Source organism: Polyodon spathula, chromosome 1 (genome assembly GCF_017654505.1).
Source record: "Polyodon spathula isolate WHYD16114869_AA chromosome 1, ASM1765450v1, whole genome shotgun sequence".
NCBI classification, from domain to species: domain Eukaryota; kingdom Metazoa; phylum Chordata; class Actinopteri; order Acipenseriformes; family Polyodontidae; genus Polyodon; species Polyodon spathula.
Genome location: NC_054534.1, coordinates 83,429,651 through 83,450,868, shown reverse-complemented (window position 1 = coordinate 83,450,868; position 21,218 = coordinate 83,429,651). Strand labels below are relative to the sequence as shown.

The window sequence follows — 21,218 nt, the reverse complement described above, 5'->3', positions numbered from 1 at the left end:
AGAGATTTTCACGAAAACGGAGCAAGTGAAGACACGTCTGCTCAGGTTGGAGCGAGGAATCAAATGGCGAAGGTTGCTGTAACCTACCACCAGCCTCGGGTATTCAAAAGCTAAAAACTTCACTTTATTAGTGTTGTTGAACATGTTAGCTTAATGGCACAACAGTATTTATAGAAGGATATAACTGACGGAATCAAAATATTGTTTTAAGTAAAATGCTAAGTAAATGTTTTTTTTGGTTTTTTTTTTTTTTAACTCATGTTGAAATATAATGGCTTTCAAACATCAAAACCTGTCATCCACGCTCAGTTTGGGAAGTGAAGTGTCTGCGAGCTTTCACAATGCCACTCCCTGTAACTACATCATGCTTCTCTGAATGGACAGCTGAATCGAGATCCCTGCTATCATTGGTTGCTTCAAGTGTCCAATAAAAGAAAACCATTGATATTACAAACTGGAGTTTACACCTATCGCTTTCCATTTATTTTTCATAAAACCTTGAAGTTGCCAATGATAGCGCTAGCAGGGATGGACTTTTTAGTCCAGCCTTAAGTGAAATACAGGGACTGGTATTTAATTATGGTCTTGAGACTCAATGGAAAATCGGGAGGTTAGGCAGGTATGGGTCACAGTCAGATAATCTGCACCCTCGCTGCCTTTCTGAAAAATGCTTTCCTGTTTGCATCTTAAAAACAACATGGAAGTCTGCATTTTATTTTATTGGTGAGCATGTGTACCTGCGTACCAGTTATGTGAATCCCTGTTAATAACTAAAACGCCTCTTCAACAGATCATCTCCCTCCCTGCTTCAAAACTCTGCGCCCAATCACAACAGCCATAGCCTCTCAGTTTGTATCCAATCACAGCAGTCTCTCAGTTGAAACCACACCCCCATCACTCACCCAGAATCATCGGGTCATGTCCTGCTGCAGTCCTGCAGCAGCCTAGCATTCTCAGGTCCGGGTGGTTGGCTCTTGTTGAGGAAAAGCAGGAAAACCTTTGGAGGATAAAGGCAAGACGTAGAAGACCCTGTATATTCAGTTACTTTGTTTGGGATGGATTGTCCTCTCTGCTTGCCTCTCCAGTGGTGTCAGCTGTGACGTGGGTGGAGGCCCTTCCATTTCTGCTGCATGACTATGCTGTGTTGCGAGTTTCGCTTTTGTTTGCCGCCCAGCTCTTGCCACCTTTTCATCACCTGGTTGACTGTCCTCCTGGTAACACTGACAACACTGACTTTCTCCAGTATAGAGGACCATATGGCTTCTTAGGTGGCATAATTGATGTTCATGTTGAGTGCTGTAAGGACTCTCAGTTCCTCCTCAGAAAGCTTTTCTTTTCTTTTCAATGCACTAAGAGGACTTTGCTGCCCTTTTTTGACATTTTTTTCAGTTTGGTTTGATTTTTGTATTCCACAAAGCCCATACAACACCTACTGCTCTCTGTACTCCTAACTCACCTCTGTGCTGTAAGTGCAGCCACTAAACAGCCCGGTGCACAGGCGGCACTCATTGCGACCCTCGTTATCATGATTGCAGATCATCATTTGTGAGTGTTGAGTAATTTGCATTGCTCTTAAGCTTACATAGGCCACAGTGCAAAATAATTGCCTGGCTGCTAGGCAATTTGGATTTTGCAGCCACAATTGTTTGCACTATGCCACGACATCATCATGCATTTGCATCTTCTGTATGTCCCCATATAAAGATATTATTTATTTTTTAACCATCCCCATACAGTGATCTCTCCTAACTTTTTCTTTAGGGAGCCTTTGGCTGGCAACCAAAATAATATTGGAGCCAGCACCTAAAATCTGGTTGCCACATTTTTCAGTAACGTTACATTTGCCTCAGCAGAACGTTTATTTGCTCCACTCCAAAATCAGGCCAAGCATCATGACAGAAGACAGAAAAGCAGTATATTGCTTTTGAGGGACCATCTGCATGCTGTCCTGAGTCATGTATAAGATCTCCAAATCATCTGTCCATTTCTTGCAGGGTTATAACTATAATTTGGTGCATTGGGATCTGTATATCATCTTTAAATGTGTCTGTTGCACATTCTCATTTTATACCCTGGAACCTAGTGTGTCTGAAATTTTGTGGATTTTTCCTTTGACTCTGTTGTTCTACACTGGGTGTCTGTTGTGTACGTCTGCTTTTGTGCTTCTTAAATGGTAAAAACATTCTCTAGCCTGTCATTACTAAGGGGTTTGACTTCAAAGCTCTGTATCATAGAGATACAATTCCTGACAGCGTCAATCGCCTGTGGCAAAATTAAATTTTTTGCAGTGTCAGGCTGAGCTGAGAAAAAACTGAAAAAAGAAGTGGCTAAAACCAACAAATATTTCCATTTCTTGGCTAATGTGCTTTGCTTTCCCTTTAACATCTATATTGTTTGAGGATATAGCAAGATGCTCCATATGATGATGCACAACAACAAATTGGCCTAGGCTGTCCGATCTTCCTTACAAAAATACAGACAAGGCCCGATTAATGTGTGCTAGCCACCGTTGGGTTTTAACAGCTGAAGGATTTCTAATTGAGGCACCCAACTCAGCACCTAGTGCTTTTAACTATCTGGGCTGCAATGGTATGTTTTCCAAATTTCGTACATTTTTCTTACAATTAGTATTGAGTGTGGAATAGTGAGCATTGCTAGCTCTAGTCGATGTTGCATACAGTGGATTGAAACAATATATTCTCCAAGTTTCCTTTTCAAAAGTGCACCTACCACCCCAGCCCCCCCCCCCCACCGAGCACCCATATTTACACTTCCTCTATTAACACCAAATGCTTAAAGTTTGCTAGCCCACCAGCCATTACCTTCTGAGTCTGTATCTACATTTTTTGTAGCACTTAAAACTCACAGTGCGTGAGCATGCTCCAGCTCTTTTAAACCCACCAAATTATTTTCTGGCTTCCTATGTTTTAAATAACGGCAGTAGACTATTACATTTCCCTTGGAGGAGACATCTGTTCCACCATCAAGCATCTCTCAAATGCAGTTTATATTTTCAAGATCATTGTGGGTTCTCTCTTTCAATTCTTCTGGCATAACAGCAATGAACTCAGTACAATGTACATCAATATCGTAGGTCTTGGATACATCCAGACCATTCTTTGTCATAAGCAATATCTGACCTTGAAATTTTGTAAAAGGAAGTTCTTGTTTTGCAATATAATAAGCAGTATTAAATTTGATCTTCAGATCGTTCACATTTTTCTCACCATGTTTCTCACTGGCAAGGGACACTGCCATAACTATTGGCTTTTTTTTTTAATTTATTTTTTTATTTTGTTGTTATTGTGATGTTTGTTGCTGACTGATTGCTTACAGACTCTTTTTTAAAATGTTAATTTCCTGTTTTGAATACACTTTTTTCCTGCAATGTGAGAACCTGCAGTCTGACAGTACACACAAATCATCAGATCTTTTTCCTTGTTGTATTTTAACTATGGAAATTCTTTTAGCCATGAAGTTTGAAAACTCCTTTGGATTTTTTTTTTTTTTTTTTTGCGGGGGGTGGGGGTACTACTTTCACCATCAGGATCAGAAGCTGCTAATTCTACATATGCCACAGTGCTGGGCATGGCCTGTCACCTGCAGCGACCCTTGATTCATTGCTGAAAAAATCTGGAATATTCATCTTTTTGCCATTTTGGTTGCTGTTTGTGTGTTTTGTCACTCAGTCTGGAGTCTGGTGACAGTCACATCCTGGCTATTTCTGTCTTCTTGTAGCTCTATCTTTGCTGCTTCCTCACTCTACTACTTCCTTGTGCTCTAGTATTATTTTTTCTCTCTCGCTCTATCCTTTCTCTCTCACTGTTCAGCTGCCTTTTGCTTGCTCTTGTATTTCTCTCTATCTCTTGATGCCTCATTGTCAGGTCTTCTGCCTCTTTGTTTCCTGGAATCACTTAAAATTTAAAAACAGTACAATGAGGGCTCGTTTATCACTCAGTGCAATATAATATACAATATCTGAATAAAGAGAGTAGATTAAATTCTCCTAAAGCTATGTTTTCTAAAGTGCATGTCCTGTCGCCCCCCCATAGCTATCTATCTATCTATCTATCTATCTATCTATATATATATATATATACACACATATACAGTACTGTATATAGATTTATGAATATAATATATAATTACTATAATAATCCTATTACTATAGTATTATTATATATACATTAACAGTACTGACATAAATTTGGGGACAATCAGATGCCTCCCTGATGGTATTGCATGATGGATAAGTATCTGCCTGCACTTCTCAGTATTGATGAGACTATTAATTCTGACCAAATCCCCAACTCCATTTGCAGAAATGCAGCCCCAAACTTGCAAGGAACCTCCACCATGCTTCACTGTTGCCTGCAGACATTCATTCGTGTACCACTCTCCAGCCCTTCGGTGAACAAATTGCCTTCTGCTACAGCCAAATATTTCAAATTTTGACTCATCAGTCCAGAGCACCTGCTGCCATTTTTCTGCACCCCAGTTCCTGTGTTTTCATGCATAGTTGACTCGCTTGGCCTTGTTTCCACGTCAGAGGTATGGCTTTTTGGCCGCAAATCTTCCATGAAGGCCCCTTCAGACCAGACTTCTCCAGACAGTAGATGGGTGTACCAGGGTCCCACTGTTTTCTGCCAATTCTGAGCTGATGGCATTGCTGGACATCTTCCGTTTGCGAAGGGTAATAAGCATGATGTGTCTTTCATCTGCTGCAGTAAGTTTCCTTGGCCGACCACTGAGTCTACGGTGCTCAACGTTGCCCGTTTCTTTGTGCTTCTACAAAAGAGCTTGGACAGCACATCTGGAAACCCCTGTCTACCTTGAAATTTCTGCCTGGGAGAGATCTTGCAGATGCAGTATAACTACCTTGTGTCTTGTTCCTATTCTCAGTCTTGCCATGGTGTATGACTTTTGACAGTAAACTGTCTTCAGCAACCTCACCTTGTTAGCTGAGTTTGGCTGTTCCTCACCCAGTTTTATTCCTCCTACACAGCTGTTTTTGTTTCAGTTAATGATTGTGTTTCAACCTACATATTTAATTGATGATCATTAGCACCTGTTTGGTATAATTGTTTAATCATACACCTGACTATATGCCTACAAAATCCCTGGTCACACCAAATATGGATTTGATGTAGATTTTTCTTCTGTTCACTCACTTTGCATTTAGTTAATTGATTTTCACACCTGCATAAAACCTTTGCACAGTACTATATATATATATATATATATATATATATATATATATATATATATATATATATATATATATATATACACACACACACACATACACACACACACACACACACACACACACACACACACACACACACACACACAGTGGCTTGCGAAAGTATTGACCCCCCTTGGCATTTTTCCTATTTTGTTGCCTTACAACCTGGAATTAAAATGGATTTTTATTTGGATTTCATGTAATGGACATACACAAAATAGTCCAAATTGGTGAAGTGAAATGAAAAAAATAACTTGTTTCAAAAAATTCTAAAAAATAAATAACGGAAAAGTGGTGCGTGCATATGTATTCACCCCCTTTGCTATTAAGCCTCTAAATAAGATCTGGTGCAACCAATTACCTTCAGAAGTCACATAATTAGTTAAATAAAGTCCACCTGTGTGCAATCTAAGTGTCACATGATCTGTCACATGATCTCAGTATATATACACCTGTTCTGAAAGGCCGCAGAGTCTGCAACACCACTAAGCAAGGGGCACCACCAAGCAAGCGGCACCATGAAGACCAAGGTCAGGGACAAAGTTGTGGAGAAGTACAGATCAGGGTTGGGTTATAAAAAAATATCCAAAACTTGAACATCCCACAGAGCACCATTAAAGCCATTACTAAAAAATGGAAAGAATATGGCACCACAACAAACCTGGCAAGAGAGGGCCGCCCACCAAAACTCACGGACCAGGCAAGGAGGGCATTAATCAGAGAGGCAACAAAGAGACCAAAGATAACCCTGAAGGAGCTGCAAAGCTCCACAGCGGAGATTGGAGTATCTGTCTATAGGACCACTTTAAGCCGTACACTCCACAGAGCTGGGCTTTATGGAAGAGTGGCCAGAAAAAAGCCATTGCTTAAAGAAAAAAATAAGCAAACACGTTTGGTGTTCTCCAAAAGGCATGTGGGAGACTCCCCAAACATATGGAATAAGGTACTCTGGTCAGATGAAACTAAAATTGAGCTTTTTGGCCATCAAGGAAAATGCTATGTCTGGCGCAAACCCAACACCTCTCATCACCCCGAGAACACCATCCCCACAGTGAAGCATGGTGGTGGCAGCAGCATGCTGTGAGGATGTTTTTCATCGGCAGGGACTGGGAAACTGGGCAGAATTGAAGGAATGATGGATGGTGCTAAATACAGGGAAAGTCTTGAGGGAAACCTGTTTCAGTCTTCCAGAGATTTGAGACTGGGACGGAGGTTCACCTTCCAGCAGGACAATGACCCTAAGCATACTGCTAAAGTAACACTCAAGTGGTTTAAGGGGAAACATTTAAATGTCTTGGAATGGCCTAGTCAAAGCCCAGACCTCAATCCAGTTAGAATTTGTGGTATGACTTAAAGATGTACACCAGCGGAACCCATCCAACTTGAAGGAGCTGGAGCAGTTTTGCCTTGAAGAATGGGCAAAAATCCCAGTGGCTAGATGTGCCAAGCTTATAGATACATACCCCAAGAGACTTGCAGCTGTAATTGCTGCAAAAGGTGGCTCTACAAAGTATTGAACTTTGGGGGGGGGGGGGGGGGGTGAATACTTATGCATGCTCAAGTTTTCTGTTTTTTTTTTGTCTTATTCTTGTTTGTTTCACAATAAAACATATTTTGCATCTTCAAAGTGGTAGGCATGTTGTGTAAATCAAATGATACAAACCCCCAAAAATGCCAAGGGGGGTCAATACTTTTGCAAGCCACTGCAACTTACCTTGTAGCTTATTCTGAAACAGTTTAGTAGTTAAAAAGTCACTTTTTTTTAACCCAATGTTGAAATGATAAAAAAAGAGACAGAAACAATGCTGACTGAAACAAAGAAACAAAAAATTTTTATATCAATATTTGCTTTCGATAAAAAAAGTGCAAAAGAAATATGTTATCCAGAAAAAAAAATACCAGAACACCACAACACGTCTTTTGGAAAGACATGCACCCTAAAATGTCAGCGACGTACATTTGAATTAAATCCTACCAAACACCCAGTGTACGCATAGCTTATCACATTTAAGCACTGCAGCGTTTTCAATTTAAAAGGAAAGCACATCTAAGAAATATTAAAACAGCTAAATGTCTGAATTGTCCATTTTGTTTTCATAGTACAAAATGCAGCCTCAGAGTACAATCTGCCAAGTACATTTGGAATGATTCAGTGTGCAATGGCACAGTGAGGTAAAATAAAAAAACTAAAACAAAGCTTGTAACTCATATTGGATATCTTAATAAATTTGGAAATGGCTTACCACTAATTTGCATAACAAAAAAACAAAACAAATTGAGTTTTTTTTTTTTTTTTTTATATGTTTTCATAGAAGTATTACATGTAATATGAACCCCACATGTGCATCAGATTCTGGGGTGTTTTATTATCTGCATCAAGATAAAAAATCAAATTCCAGAAAACAGAAAAAAAAAAAAAAAAATTTATAAGAAAATACCTGTTTTGGGGAACTGCAGGTCTGTTAAAAAAAGCACGCCAATATGAAGAGCTACAACTGCGAATAGTAGCTCTGGAAAATACACCAACATTGAAAGCAATACCAAACCATAAAACCTTTACTTTTGCTGAGAGGCATTATTTATTTTGCATGTTCAGAAAATGATGTGTGTATTCTTATCTTACGTTTTACCTTTTTGTGGTTCCTCCAAAACCTATTCAATTTAAATAAATTGTTTATTTTATTTACATTGTTTTGGTGAATTGATTTTTCCAGTTCAATCCTGACCTGATAAAACCCTGCCAAGCAGAGACTGAAAACTGTGCAGAATTGAGTGGTCATTTTGTGATGAGAACTATCATTATCAGAGGGCTAACAAAAACAACAACAAAAAAAAAAATCACTTGCTTTCAAATCAACAGTATTTTATCTGTGATCAAGCAACAGAACTGAAATTTAAAATATCAAGTGCTACAAGTTAAATATTATATTTTGAATCAACAGGCAACATGTGATAAACCTAGAAAAGAATTGGTGAAGAAAACCAATAACTTTTACCCAGTGAATTAATTGCTGTCATGTCTGGGTTCAAATTGAAATCCATTATCTCTTTTTGACCTGTCATGTCCAACAAGAAGTGAGCTGGAAATGTTTATCAAAATAGGATCAGGACCTAGTACCTTTGTGTTTCATGTTAACCAAGCATATTATACAAAATAATACTTAAAATGATAATCTAACATTACCTGAAGTTGTCTTTGTCCCTGTGTTTTCCATTAGTTTAGTGGGGACATTTGTTGAATTCCATGTATTCCATGTACCAGTATTTGTCTGGGATCTTAGAGGTAAAAAAGGTAATAACAAAGTAGTTCTTCAATCTGGTCAGAAAAAGTTTGTCCACAGCAGCAGTTACAAATATATAATAAAACATGACACTATTACTAAGGCAAGACTAATCCACTTTTTCCAATATGTTGTACATTATCAATAAGTGTTTATATATCATACATGTAAGGTATGGTAAATTTGAAGTAAATTCTAATCTTATCTCTGCTAAATAGAATGGATGTACAGTGGCCTTGAAGTGCAAAACACAAATACAAAGAAAAACACAAATACAAATAAAGAACACACAAATACAAGAACAGAGAACACAAATACAAAGAGAAACACAAATACAAATAAAGAACACACAAATACAAGAACAGAGAACACAAATACAAAAAGCCCACAACAGAAGGGAAGTAATTTGGAAGCCACGCCCCCAGATACCCCAGCTTAGTCTCCATCTGTTTCTGAAGAAGTTGGAGTCATTTTGAAAGCGCAAGCTGAGTCTTTGGTAACCTAGTTTGCCCTGGTATAGTTCTGTGTCATATAACTGGTATCACAACGGTAAGCCATGCCCCCTCATTTTTTAAAAGAAAGACGTGCACAGCAGGGAAAAGACACTTGTATGGCACACAAAGTTTAGTGGCGGTCATAGACACCGGAACAACCACTGCTACGGCATCTAGAGATCCCAAAATAATATTTCAAAATGCATCAGATCATGACTGCAGTAGGGCTGTGGGAGAGGGATACATCACTCAGTCCAGTGGCAGACAAACAAGACAGACAAGTCTTTCAATGTGCAGGGCCTTTACTGTTGCTGTGAGATTAGATTACTTTTAAAATGGGAAATATACAGAGAACTTGGATAATTAAAGAACGGAAAAAATGAATGCTTTAGAAGACAATAATATTGTGGACGAAAATCTTAATTTCACAGCCACCAAAAAATAAAATAAAACAAGGCAACATATTAAATTATTCCAGCAGGAGCCACTCTCCATAGCAAAACAACTTTAAAAGTAATGGTTTTGATAAACATACACAAAGACAGAACTAACACTGTGAATGCTGGAAAAAAACCAAGCTCATTATTATTATTGTTAGTAGTCGTAGTAGTTATAGTCATAGTAGTGTTGTTGTTGTTGCAAACTTTAAATAACCAGTAGACTATAAATACACAACATGCTTCAACAGAGACAAAGGTATGGCAATTTTATTTTTCTGTTGTAAAAGCAGCTACTAAATTTTATGCAAGTACAAGCTCGATTTCTTGCATTTTGTGATAATTTTGAATAATAAAAGGCATCAAGTAGAATATCACATCTTACGTTGATACATCAACACCTGTTAAACCATCCTTCTGTTCCAGGCCTTTTTTACATTTTAAAACCAAATATCTTGTACTTTTTTTTATTATTATTTTTACAGTAGCCGTACTTAAAATTTTATTCGTTCTGCAAACCTTTTAAATGTATGAAAATTAGCAATGCAGACAGTGACAATACCGTTCTTAAGAACGTCACACTCGAAATCATAACAAGTTTATTTGAAAGAGTAGTGCACTACCGGTACTTAGTATTATAAGTTGGTTGCCCGTGGTATATTTCTGTCAGTGTTATAATTGTTATTGCAGTTAAAAGCTGCTATTTTAGTTAGACTCAGCTTGCGCTATCTAAACAGCTCCAACTTCTCCAGAAAACACCTGGGGAAGTGGCCTCCAAATGGGCTGTTTGAATTTGTGTTTTCTGTACTTGTATTTGTGTTTCCTGCTTTTGTTTTTGTGCTTCGTGTTTTATATTTTTGGGGTTCTGTTTTTTGAATTTGTGTTTTTCAATTTGTATTTCTGTTTTTTATTTGTATTTTTTAATGTGCATGTGCTTTTCAATATCTATTTGTTGTCGATTTGTATTTGTGTTTTTTTTGACGCTTTCAAATAAAGTGGAGGCACTTAAATTGTGAACTTAATAATTCGTTGGCCCTAATATATATTAGAGTTTAAAGCTTAAATGTTTTTTTTTTTTTTTTTTAAATGACATTTATTTTATACGGTCAATAAATATTAGTCTAACTTTACCATGGCACTGGGATCTGTAAAGCACTACTTTGCTGATCGTGACATTACAGTTACATACACTTACTAATGAGGCTTTGGTAACCAATCCAGACACCAACTAGTACTGGCTGGCCTAATTTATGACATTAATGCACACAAGGAAAATGTTCCTAATTGTAGAAATGTAAAAAGCAGAGTGACTGCACAAAAATTATGATGGAGGTGCTCTCAAATTCATAACCCATAACACCCCCAGTGGACATTATTCCACATCATATACACAGAACACCACACTAGGCCCAGATCTAAATGACAGGATACGTACAGGCCAGGATGAAGGTGTACTCACAGATAACTTACTTGACATTTAAACTATTGCCTCCAGAGGTGAAAGGCAAGAGGGCTGCATAAGTTTTCCAGAAGAGTTTCAAAAATATCAAACTTTATCTAATCCATCTAAAATATATCAATTAAATAACTCAGCAGTTGAAGCCCATCCATTATTTACTGTACCTGTATAGCCTGCATCGCTTGTGTAGCCTGCTTTGCCCATGTAATCAGGTTTGAATCCAGGAGGTGGAGGACCCATTGTATGAGGTCCACTTTTGTAGTCATGTGTGTGGGTGTTCGGATAGTCATCATTAGGAAAGTGTTGTTGTCCTCATAGTGGCTGACACAAAAACATTTTATACACACCATAAGCAAAGAGCAGTAATATGGCAATGACAATTAAGGCACCTGCGTCACCAGACATCTGGGAATTGAAGATGTTTGATGACCCCTGAAAAAAATCTGAACTAAAGCCCCCACTGTCATAGGAACTTTCCCTGTTTTGCTTGCCACGCTCAATTAGTTCAAGGGTGTACTCCAGTCCACATGATCCCTTTAGAACATATGGGTCATCTGGATAGTTATATCCGTCACAACTAACTTCAATTGTCCCAAATCTGTAAGCAGTATCCATGTCAGTTTTACATTCCCACTGTAGATAATAAAAAAGAAAATAATGTATTGAATATCTCGAAATATTTCACAATAATTCCTGTCCACCAGAGACAAAAATGACAACATACCCTATAAGCTACAGATCCCAATAACACTCCAAAATACTCCTTGTCGTACACTATTACCTAAATATTTACCTTTTACACTTTTCAAATATATGTGTATATTTTTGTGAAACATCTGTATGAATACCATGGATGATTTACACTACCTGCACATCAAAGCCATCCCAGCCTTTATTCTGGCATTGGACTACTTCTGGAACAAAAGTCAGGCATCCAGCTGATCCACCAGTGCTGGTCTGTCTGGAATTTGTATGTCGCCCTTTATCCAAAGAGATGACTTGGATCTCTTGAAGCAAAACACTCCCTGTAATCGGTAAAACTCTAAGTTATGAAGGAATGACTAATTTAGCATTTTCACTAGATTTACCAAAATTAAACATAGGCAACCTCATAGGTTTTCAAACAGCTTTTTTTTGCATGTAGGGCCAAGGGCCGATCCACAAAAATTAATTTATTTTTTACTCAGCTGAACACTGATTTCAGGGTCAAAACAGCTGGTTGAACAAGTAACAGTGTATAACCCCTTAAATCAATTGTTACTTATTCAACTATAATACATATTGTAGCAATCTCGATTCCCACAGGAGGAGCATCAGACATGGGGAGGCAATCCACACACAGGCGGAGCGCGAACCTGGGACCTCTCGCACTAAACCATAGCACCGATACCGCTGTACAAAAGAGCCGGCTCCCTACCAGCGACGTCACCTACCAGCCCTGCTGCTACCTTCCCCTGTGCACGCTACAATATATTGGCATGTGCCATTTTCACCAGCTGTTTTGACCCTGAAATCAGAGTTGGACTGAGCAAAAAAAGAAATGAATATTGTTTAGGATCTGCCCCTCTAAAAAAATATCCACAGAGAAATTAGCAGCCCGACGTTATTTAACCCCTTAAATATAAAGCCAATCATTCAGTTTGGAGCAGATCAAAGTGAATAAGAAACAAGCAAATAAGAAGCCAACCTCAGCCGTGTGTAATAACCTTTGATTGCAGTGAAATGTTTATTAAAAAAAAAAAAAAAAAAAAACATGTTGTCAGTTATTGCTGGGTAATATACTTTATCATATTTAATACGGAGAGAACTGTTTTGAAAATTGAACATGTGTTACTGTTGCTTCTTGTGAGTGTGAGCTGTGTAACCGATGGACACACGTTGAGCATACACAGCACTCTACTTGTGCTGAACTGAATAAATTTAACTCCTTAACTTTGAATTCTGAACAATAGTATCCATTTTTATAGGTACTGCAACTTTAGTGTTAATACTCCTGCATTTGATTGATAGTGTTTATGTTGTATTCGTGTGGTTGACCTTTGTGTTCAAATTAGGAAGTAACTAGTAGGTTAGGTCTGCATCAGTTTTCCAACAGCAGTAAAACAAGTGTGTGCAACCATATATACACGTAAGCGTGACGTTTATTACAGCTTCATTTATTAAATGTTTTGTACGTTCTCAAGCCAGACCCCCATGTCAGTTTTATATCCAATGCGGTAATCTTTCTTTCAAAGTACAGTTTATTTGCAGCTGCCCAATTAGGGTGACGTTTGTTGGAATTATTGTAATCCAAATGGTGGATTTTATCACGTTTTTTGCTAAACTATTTAGTAGCCAAGTTTTGAATTGGACTGTTGGTAATAATAAATAATTTATACAAATAAGAAGTAAAAATCAGCTACTATCACCCAAAACCTCACGTATAACTTATTTCATTGTCTGACATGCGCAACGAAACAAATCAGTGTGCGCCGGATCGAGCATGCGTACTTACAGTGAGTGAGCAGGAGACTGGAAGCTGTATCAAATTGTTTGTTCTGCTATCTGGTTGTGTGTAGTGTTTTGCAGAAATGGCTGGAATTAAAGGTGAGTTTAAATTAATTGTGTTCAATCTATTGTTAAGATACATACATTTGGTAGTACTGGTCTTAATTTACATTGGAATATGGGTTTGTTTTGTTTAGGGCAAACAGGGTATGTGGACGATGGTGGCATTAGCATTTAATCCATCACATCTTTCTATACAGGCCAACAGCTTTCGTAAATCTACTTTCTTTAAAGTATGATTTATTTAATTATTGACACTTGTTTACTCATTGTGAGTTAGTGGATACTATATCAATGTCACGATGGTTTTTTATATTTATTATTTATTTATTTATTTATTTTTATTTAGAGGAGCTAATACAAATTGAAATCTTCCTGAGGGTCAGAAATAAACAACTGGATATGTTGAATGTTTAATAATAATAATAATAATAATAATAATAATAATTAATAATAGTAGTAGTAGTAGTAGTAGCGTAGTCGTTACAGATTTTTTCAAATGTTTTGCTAAACTCCTTTAAATTAGTGTTGTTGGGTGGATTTCACACTAGATTTGCAAGGGCTTGAAACTTGCCTTGTGAATACTAGTTTATGATGTGTTCATTGTGCTTAAATGCCGGTGACCAGAAATCTAAATATAAAACGCAGTGGATTAAAACCAGAATGCTGTCGTATTTGTCCTGGAGAAGTGAGGACAGCAAGGTTTTACCGTCTCTACTCTGTACTTTGTGGTTTCACCTCTGGCACCAGCACATATTGATCATGCAGTTTATCCAGCATAACAGCTGCTGGTCCTGTTCAGAAAAGCAGGATGACGATATGGATAGTGCGACGAAACTGTTTGTTTTTTTCTGTTATAAGAGGACATGCTTCTCGTGTTGTTAAAGTACTCTTGAGTGGTACATTGTTTGCGTACAGGGTTTCATACATCCTTTTTTTTTTTTTTTTTAAGCAGAGTTTTGTTTCTTCTGATGTCAAATGACATGGAACATGGTGAAAATAGAATCATTATTAAAGCTGTAGTGTCCCAGATTTATCTTATATTTTAAATACAAGTAGAATACACTTTAGTGTCTGTTTCTTAGTTTTTCCCAAGTCTTTTTGTGCACTCTGCGAAAGTTGACATTTGTTTATCATAGCCACAGTTTTAGCTGTATAGACAAGCTTATCTCTCTACTGTACTGGACTATATGACATCCAATTCTACGGTACTTACGCCAGCTTATACTTGCACTGAACTTACCCATACCCTGTCATATTCTACCACTGCTGTTAATTATAGATACTTCCAGTATCTTGTACTCTTATGGGTATCCATCCGTATTCACGTTTTTGTAATTGCTCTTATCGTCTCATCCATTTCTCACTTACTATGTACTCTTATTGAACTTTACTCGTATAGCATTTTTTTTTCTTTACCATAAGTTAACTGCTCTTATTCGAACTCGCTCTTAAATGTAATTACTTACTGTATTCTTTATTTTGTTATTTGACTTTGATCTTATTTTCTTTTCTGCTGATGGCACTGTACTTTCTACTGGTCTTATCTGTAATGTGATGTTTTGTATTGTGATATTCTGTAACAATTCTGTAGCCCTGGATAAAGGCGTGTGCTAAGAAATAAATCATAATTATTATATATTCTACTTCACTTGTCTGGTAAAATGTAACAACAACACTAACAAAAGTTGTTATAGTTTGTTGTTGTTTCATTATTTTATTATTTGATATTGTAATTTTCTCTTTAAAAAAAAAAAAAAAAAAACTTTTTTCCTAAATCTTTTGTTTTTCCCACAGCCCTAATTAGCCTGTCCTTTGGTGGAGCTATTGGGCTTATGTTTCTTATGCTTGGGTGTGCCCTACCTGTGTATAAGTAAGTATCTTAATTTAAGTTCATTCAAAATACGTTGCTCCCCTTGTTGGTTAAAAAAACAAAAGATTCAGTAGGGGATCTAATCTAATGTTAATTTGCTTGTCTCTCTCTTCTTGTTACAGCAAATACTGGCCATTGTTTGTTCTTTTCTTTTATATCCTTTCTCCAATCCCATACTGCATTGCAAGGAGAGTAGTGGATGACACCGACACTGCAAGCAACGCTTGTAAAGAATTGGCCATTTTTCTTACAACAGGCATAGTTGTGTCAGCCTTTGGATTACCCATAATCTTTGCCAGAGCGACTGTGGTAATTATTTCTTCTTATTATTTGTTTGTTCCAACGATTTAGTTCATAGGGTTTTTAAAAAATGACTTTACATATTTCCAAAGGTTGATGCCTGTTTATTTTTTGATTCTTGAGCTGTAAAAGCTTAAGTGTCATTTATGATGAACTGCTGTTTCAAATAGTAGGACCATGACAATCTGGTTTATAGAGTGAAATGTGGCAGAGAGAGGAAGATACGGTAGAATGAGCATCAGGCTTAGGGATAATGTAGAAACAGATACCAATATATTATATTCTTGGTTTATAGTTAACATGCAGTTTTAAATATATTTAAAATATATGAAAAAATAACAACCCAGTTGTTCAGCATCAGTAGTGACGGATAACATTACAGGGTTTGGTTTTGGGTTTGGGTTGTAACTCCTGATTTTGTATCTCTTAAAGGGGAACTGTACTTCAAATAACAAGGCTCTCTAAATGCTTTGTATACATAGCAAATGTATACCTAATTTTGTTAAGTCAAGCATTTGGCCAGTATTTAAATTTTTTTGTTAGCTTTCTGGGACAGCTGGAAATGCAGGCCACCGCCACATTGGAACTGTTACTTCATATCGTTGACGGCCACCCACACCAGTGAACGCCAACAGGGTGAATTGTGTCAGAATGCAAAGCGTTTGGGTGCAAAAACAACAAAAGGAAAAACAGAAACAAAGTATTTTTGTGTGCCTAAGCCTTTAAACTAAAAAAGGGGTGGTCATAACAAAATAATGGCTAGATAATGTAGGAGTGGGACATACTCTCAGTGGAATACTATGTGTGACTGTAGACAGGATGTCAAACAAAGCGCGGCAGAAGAGAGCTCCAATACATTCAATGTTAATTTATTTTAATGGTTTTTGTGAGATATACTGCTCAAGGAGAGGCTGAAAATGCGTCAAAAACTTCAGTTAACATGTTTTCTATTGAAATGGTAATATATTAATTTGCATTACTGTTCCCCTTTAACCTTTAAAAGGGTCTGCTCCCAGACATGCTCAATTGAGTCCATGTCTTAAATTTTAGTAAAGCTCTTTGTATTTCCTTGTATCTTAACCTTGCCTATTTTATTTATATAAATTATTTCTTTTCATTTCAGATTGAGTGGGGAGCCTGTGCGCTTGTGTTAACGGGCAACGCTATAATCTTTGGAACCATCCTGGGATTTTTCTTGGTATTTGGAACAAATGATGATTTCAGTTGGCAACAGTGGTAAAAGTAAAACGATGCTCATGTAGGAGGAATAAAAAAAACAAAAATAGGGACTGCTTCAGTGTGCAGCGAGCAGCCATCCATTCAGATAATATTTGTGCAATAAACTGAAGTATCGTAGCTGTCATAAAGAGTTTGTCAAAATATTCTGATGATCCACTGACTGGTTTATAAGGATTTTCATTGTTCCCTTCTGATTTATTTAGTCATAATCCCTTTTCACAGGCAGTTCCCTTGGGTGTAAAGAATACACAAGGGGTAGGAAGCCAGAACGTGGTATACAATTTCTTAAATAGCATGTCTTCCCAGTTTAAGCAAGCTGTTGATATTGTATACCAGCCTAAACAGACACAGTCATTTTAAGAAGCAACATTCTTATTACTAATCCTTTAAATGAGATGTTATAATTACCTTCTTTCTAAGGTATTCTTAAAGCCTGACAAAGCACAGATTATAAACTACTGTATTTCCAGGTTCATAAAATTGTACAATTACATTTTGTAAACCTATGTTTGGTGGTGGTAGAAGGATGAGGGCAGTTATTCAGTAAATATTGCACATTTCTACAGCTGTAATAATAAGTGCAAACAATACTGTGGGACTTGTACTAAAAACAAATTATAGTACCAGGGTCTGTAAAAGACTGATCTGGGGGTGGAGGGTAGCATTAAATAATTAAACAGTTTTTTTTGTTAAGTGGTACTTAAGATTACTGCTCCATAATTAAAACTAAATCCTAGGGTAAGCAAGTGTTTAAATTTGGCACTGCCCTGGTATTGACGCTACAGTCGTATGTCAGCTTTATAATAGAGGCCGCACTCAGTTAAGAAACATTAAGGTATTTTATTCTCCCCTACTGAAGAAAGCACACACAAACGCGCAACACTGACTACGTACATGTAACGCCCCTGAGGGAGCCTCAATCTCGCACGTAAATTAAAAACTAATGTACACACACACATATTAAGCACATTTTATTTTATGATAGTACAGTTCTGAAAGAAAATACAAGATAAACTACATACAGAACAACAGTCCTTCTGAAGTTCTTATAGGTGGTTTTGTTTTGTTTTGAGTTCAATTTTTAGTTCAATTGTAATTCCACTGCTCAATCTCGTACAAATAAAAACATTGTGCTTACTATGTATGAGAAGATTTAGTTTTGGTTTCTCTTGCAGATAAATTACAAACAAGCAAGTTGCAGTGAGAAAAAAAAAAACACAAGTTGTAGTTTTTAGTTTTTACAGAAATCAAAGTGATATTCTGAAGTAATTTTTAGTGCAGAAAAACATCTGTGTCACACTCTTGGATTTAACTGCCACACCAGCATTATCCCGCCCCTTAACAACCAATACGCACTCTTGTTTCACTGATACAGTACTCCTCTGTCCTTCCAACTACCACCTAATAGGCTCTCGATAACTGTCACCGATAAATGTACTGTAGTCAAAGTAGGTTAGCGACAAATGTTGCTACATACAGGTAGGCTACCGTATTACAAAAAATAAGCAACTGTGATACTTCTAAAATGTCAGAAATCATGTAATAAAATATTGCAGCATTTTAAAATCGTAGTGTTATTAATAAAGGTCGTCCCTGTAAAATGGCTGCCCTCTTTTAAGCACCATAGTAATTTTGATCAGTTTAAAATGAACGCTGCAGAATCAAATTCAAGTAATACGGTATATATATATATATATATATATATATATATATATATATATATATATATATATATATATATATATATATATATTATATTAGAAAAAAGTCACATACCATTTTGTAAACAAGTTGTGATTTAAGAATCTACACATCCACTACAAACAGAAGATGAAAAAAACAACAGGGCTAATTTGTTAAATATTTCATTCCACCAACTGAAAAAAGGTGTCCATTAAATGTGTCTGGGCTCTTCTAAATTAATAACAAGTCTAGGTCAGTGTCAGTTTCGAATTGTGTTTATTTCAGCCAATCAGACAAAAAATAAATTGCAAGTTTAAAGCTTTGTGAATATTGGCCAATGTAATGTTGCCACACTGGCTGTTTTTTTGGGGGGCGGATATATAGGTATAAAAAAAAAAAATGCAAACAAGGATTACCCTTTTTAACAATTTCAAATTAGTATCATTACAACCATACATTGATATTAAAGATTTTCACATATTTGTAACCAAGACCAGTGCATGTGGAACATTCATAACCCCATTTAGCTGCATGTTCTATATGATTTTACATTGTTTACATGTAGATCATTTTTATGCTCTGCTTACTGTTAGCCTGATTGTCAATTTACCAGACCACTACTTCGTCAAAATAACAAATAATATAAAAATGGATTTTGCAGATTACCAAGGTCTCTAACTGGCAGGGTTGTGCTTTTGAAGCTTGGCATTTTCAGTTGTTTCTGATCTTGCATTGCATTCTTGTTACTTCCAGGGAGTGGGCCAGAAAATCAGTTAGTCAGATGGATTAACCTCCCCCATTAGTTTGTTTATTTGACATTATACTGTATTCTTTCATGTTGAATTAGCAGATTACTCTCAGGAGTACAAACACCCAGTACCCCATCAAATAACCATATGAACAAAATAAACACTGCTTTGTTTATTAGAATGTGCCTTGTGTTTTTCAGGCACCATTTGTTTTCTTTTTATGGTATTTTTGGTATGCTTGTTTATTAAGGATATATACCAACAAGTGCAATGTTTATATACAGTGATACCTCTTCTGAGTGTGTTGAACACTCATTCATCTTACTGAGTGGTAGTTAAAAATCTGGTGAATTAACTGAGTGAAGACAAAGGGTACCAATAATATTTATGAATTAACTCCATTGACCTTCATAGAGTTGGAGTCATACATATTGGTACCCTGTGCCTTAACTCAGTTAATTCACCAGATTTGTAACGACCACTCGGTAGGACGAATGAGCGTTCAACACACTCGCAAGAGGTATCATTGCCATGTAAGTATAGTGTATCAAACAATATGTATAACACTTAAGTCACTGGAAAATAACACATGCTAATAGAGGGTATGTAAACTGTAAATATAATTTGTCCCAGCAAAAGTATTTACTAAACAGGAAACTCACTGACTGAGGAGTGTGTAGTTCATGATGTAAGAAGTGTATCAAATGTTATGTATTTGCCCAGATTTAATTAAAGTTGTGTAAATGTTTGGCACCTGCTTTTATAAGGTGTTCAGCCCTAAAATTGGAAAAATCCTGTGTTGTTGTTGTTGTTGTTTTTGTTTTTTTGTTTTTGTAAATCTGTGCTTAATAATGAACAACAACAAAAAAAAAAAGTTTAGTTTGTGTCAGTCAGGGTTTACAATGTTTTCAAGAAATGTAACTATACTTGTGGTTATGTTATGTTTGAAGTTTGCCTGTAATGCTTTGTCTGTATATTTTTGCATTTATTTTGCTTAAGCTAGTACAACATGTAGGTTATTTTATTTTGTAATATATGTTGCTCTGTTACATGCACTGAACAATATTGTACTTGTGGTAAACCTGGAACTTTTTGAGAAATATAAAATAACATTTTTGAATACCTGCCTGCATAATTGAGTGTTCTTTAGAAACTTTAAATTTTAGGGTTTCATAATTTGATTAATATACAGGTTTGGAAAATCCCTGCCAGAAGATATTCAACATAAGTGTCAATATGGGATGGCAATAGGTCTGCAAGATGTTTACATTTTCTAGCAGGATACATGACTTTTTCTCAATGATAACTGATTGTTACTAATATCATTTCTGCAGTTTTAGACGCAGACGTACCTGCCAGCAAAGCACCTTTTCAGCCTTGTGTCAAGATCGGTCAGATAGTCATGCTCATCATGACATGAACTTGTAACAGGGAGATACTGTTTTTTTATATATGAAGGAATAGCTGTTGGTTTCTATTAAAAAAAAAGTTGTTGGGCATAACAAATGAATCAGTTGTGTCTATCATGGGGAAATTAATCGGTTTTACTAGAGCAAGGCCTATGAAATTTGCTGTCCTGTTCACCTCCTTATAACCATTGCACAAGTACAAAACTGGATTTGTGTTGGGTGGCAATTTAGTAAAATAATATACAATAAAATAAAATAATAATAATAATAATAATAATAATAATAATAATAATAATAGTTGTAGTAGTATATTCAGACACTCCCTCTCAAATTCCATCTCCCATGTTAATTTTCATCCTTGTTTTGAGCCCTAAAACTTAAAAAGTGAGTAACTTAAGATTCCATTTTTTTTCTTACTGTTCCCTTAGCTTTTTGATGTTTTAATCATTCTTATAGGTTGTCGGTCGTCTATATCTATAGTACTGTGGGCAACTCGAAC

At 36.4% G+C, this 21,218-nt stretch overlaps 1 protein-coding gene and 1 pseudogene across 1 annotated transcript; one reads left to right on the top strand and one right to left on the bottom strand.

Moving 5' to 3' along the window:
* Nucleotides 1–916: 916 nt before the first annotated feature.
* Nucleotides 917–12,240, bottom strand: LOC121325456 (annotated as a pseudogene).
* A 1,158-nt stretch (nt 12,241–13,398) lies between these two features.
* Nucleotides 13,399–17,891, top strand: LOC121323428 (leptin receptor overlapping transcript-like 1). Its single transcript, XM_041264516.1, has 4 exons — nt 13,399–13,505; nt 15,264–15,339; nt 15,462–15,648; nt 16,763–17,891. Exons 1-4 carry the CDS (start codon nt 13,490–13,492, stop codon nt 16,877–16,879), a joined length of 396 nt encoding a protein of 131 aa, XP_041120450.1. The 5' UTR covers nt 13,399–13,489; the 3' UTR covers nt 16,880–17,891.
* Nucleotides 17,892–21,218: the final 3,327 nt, after the last annotated feature.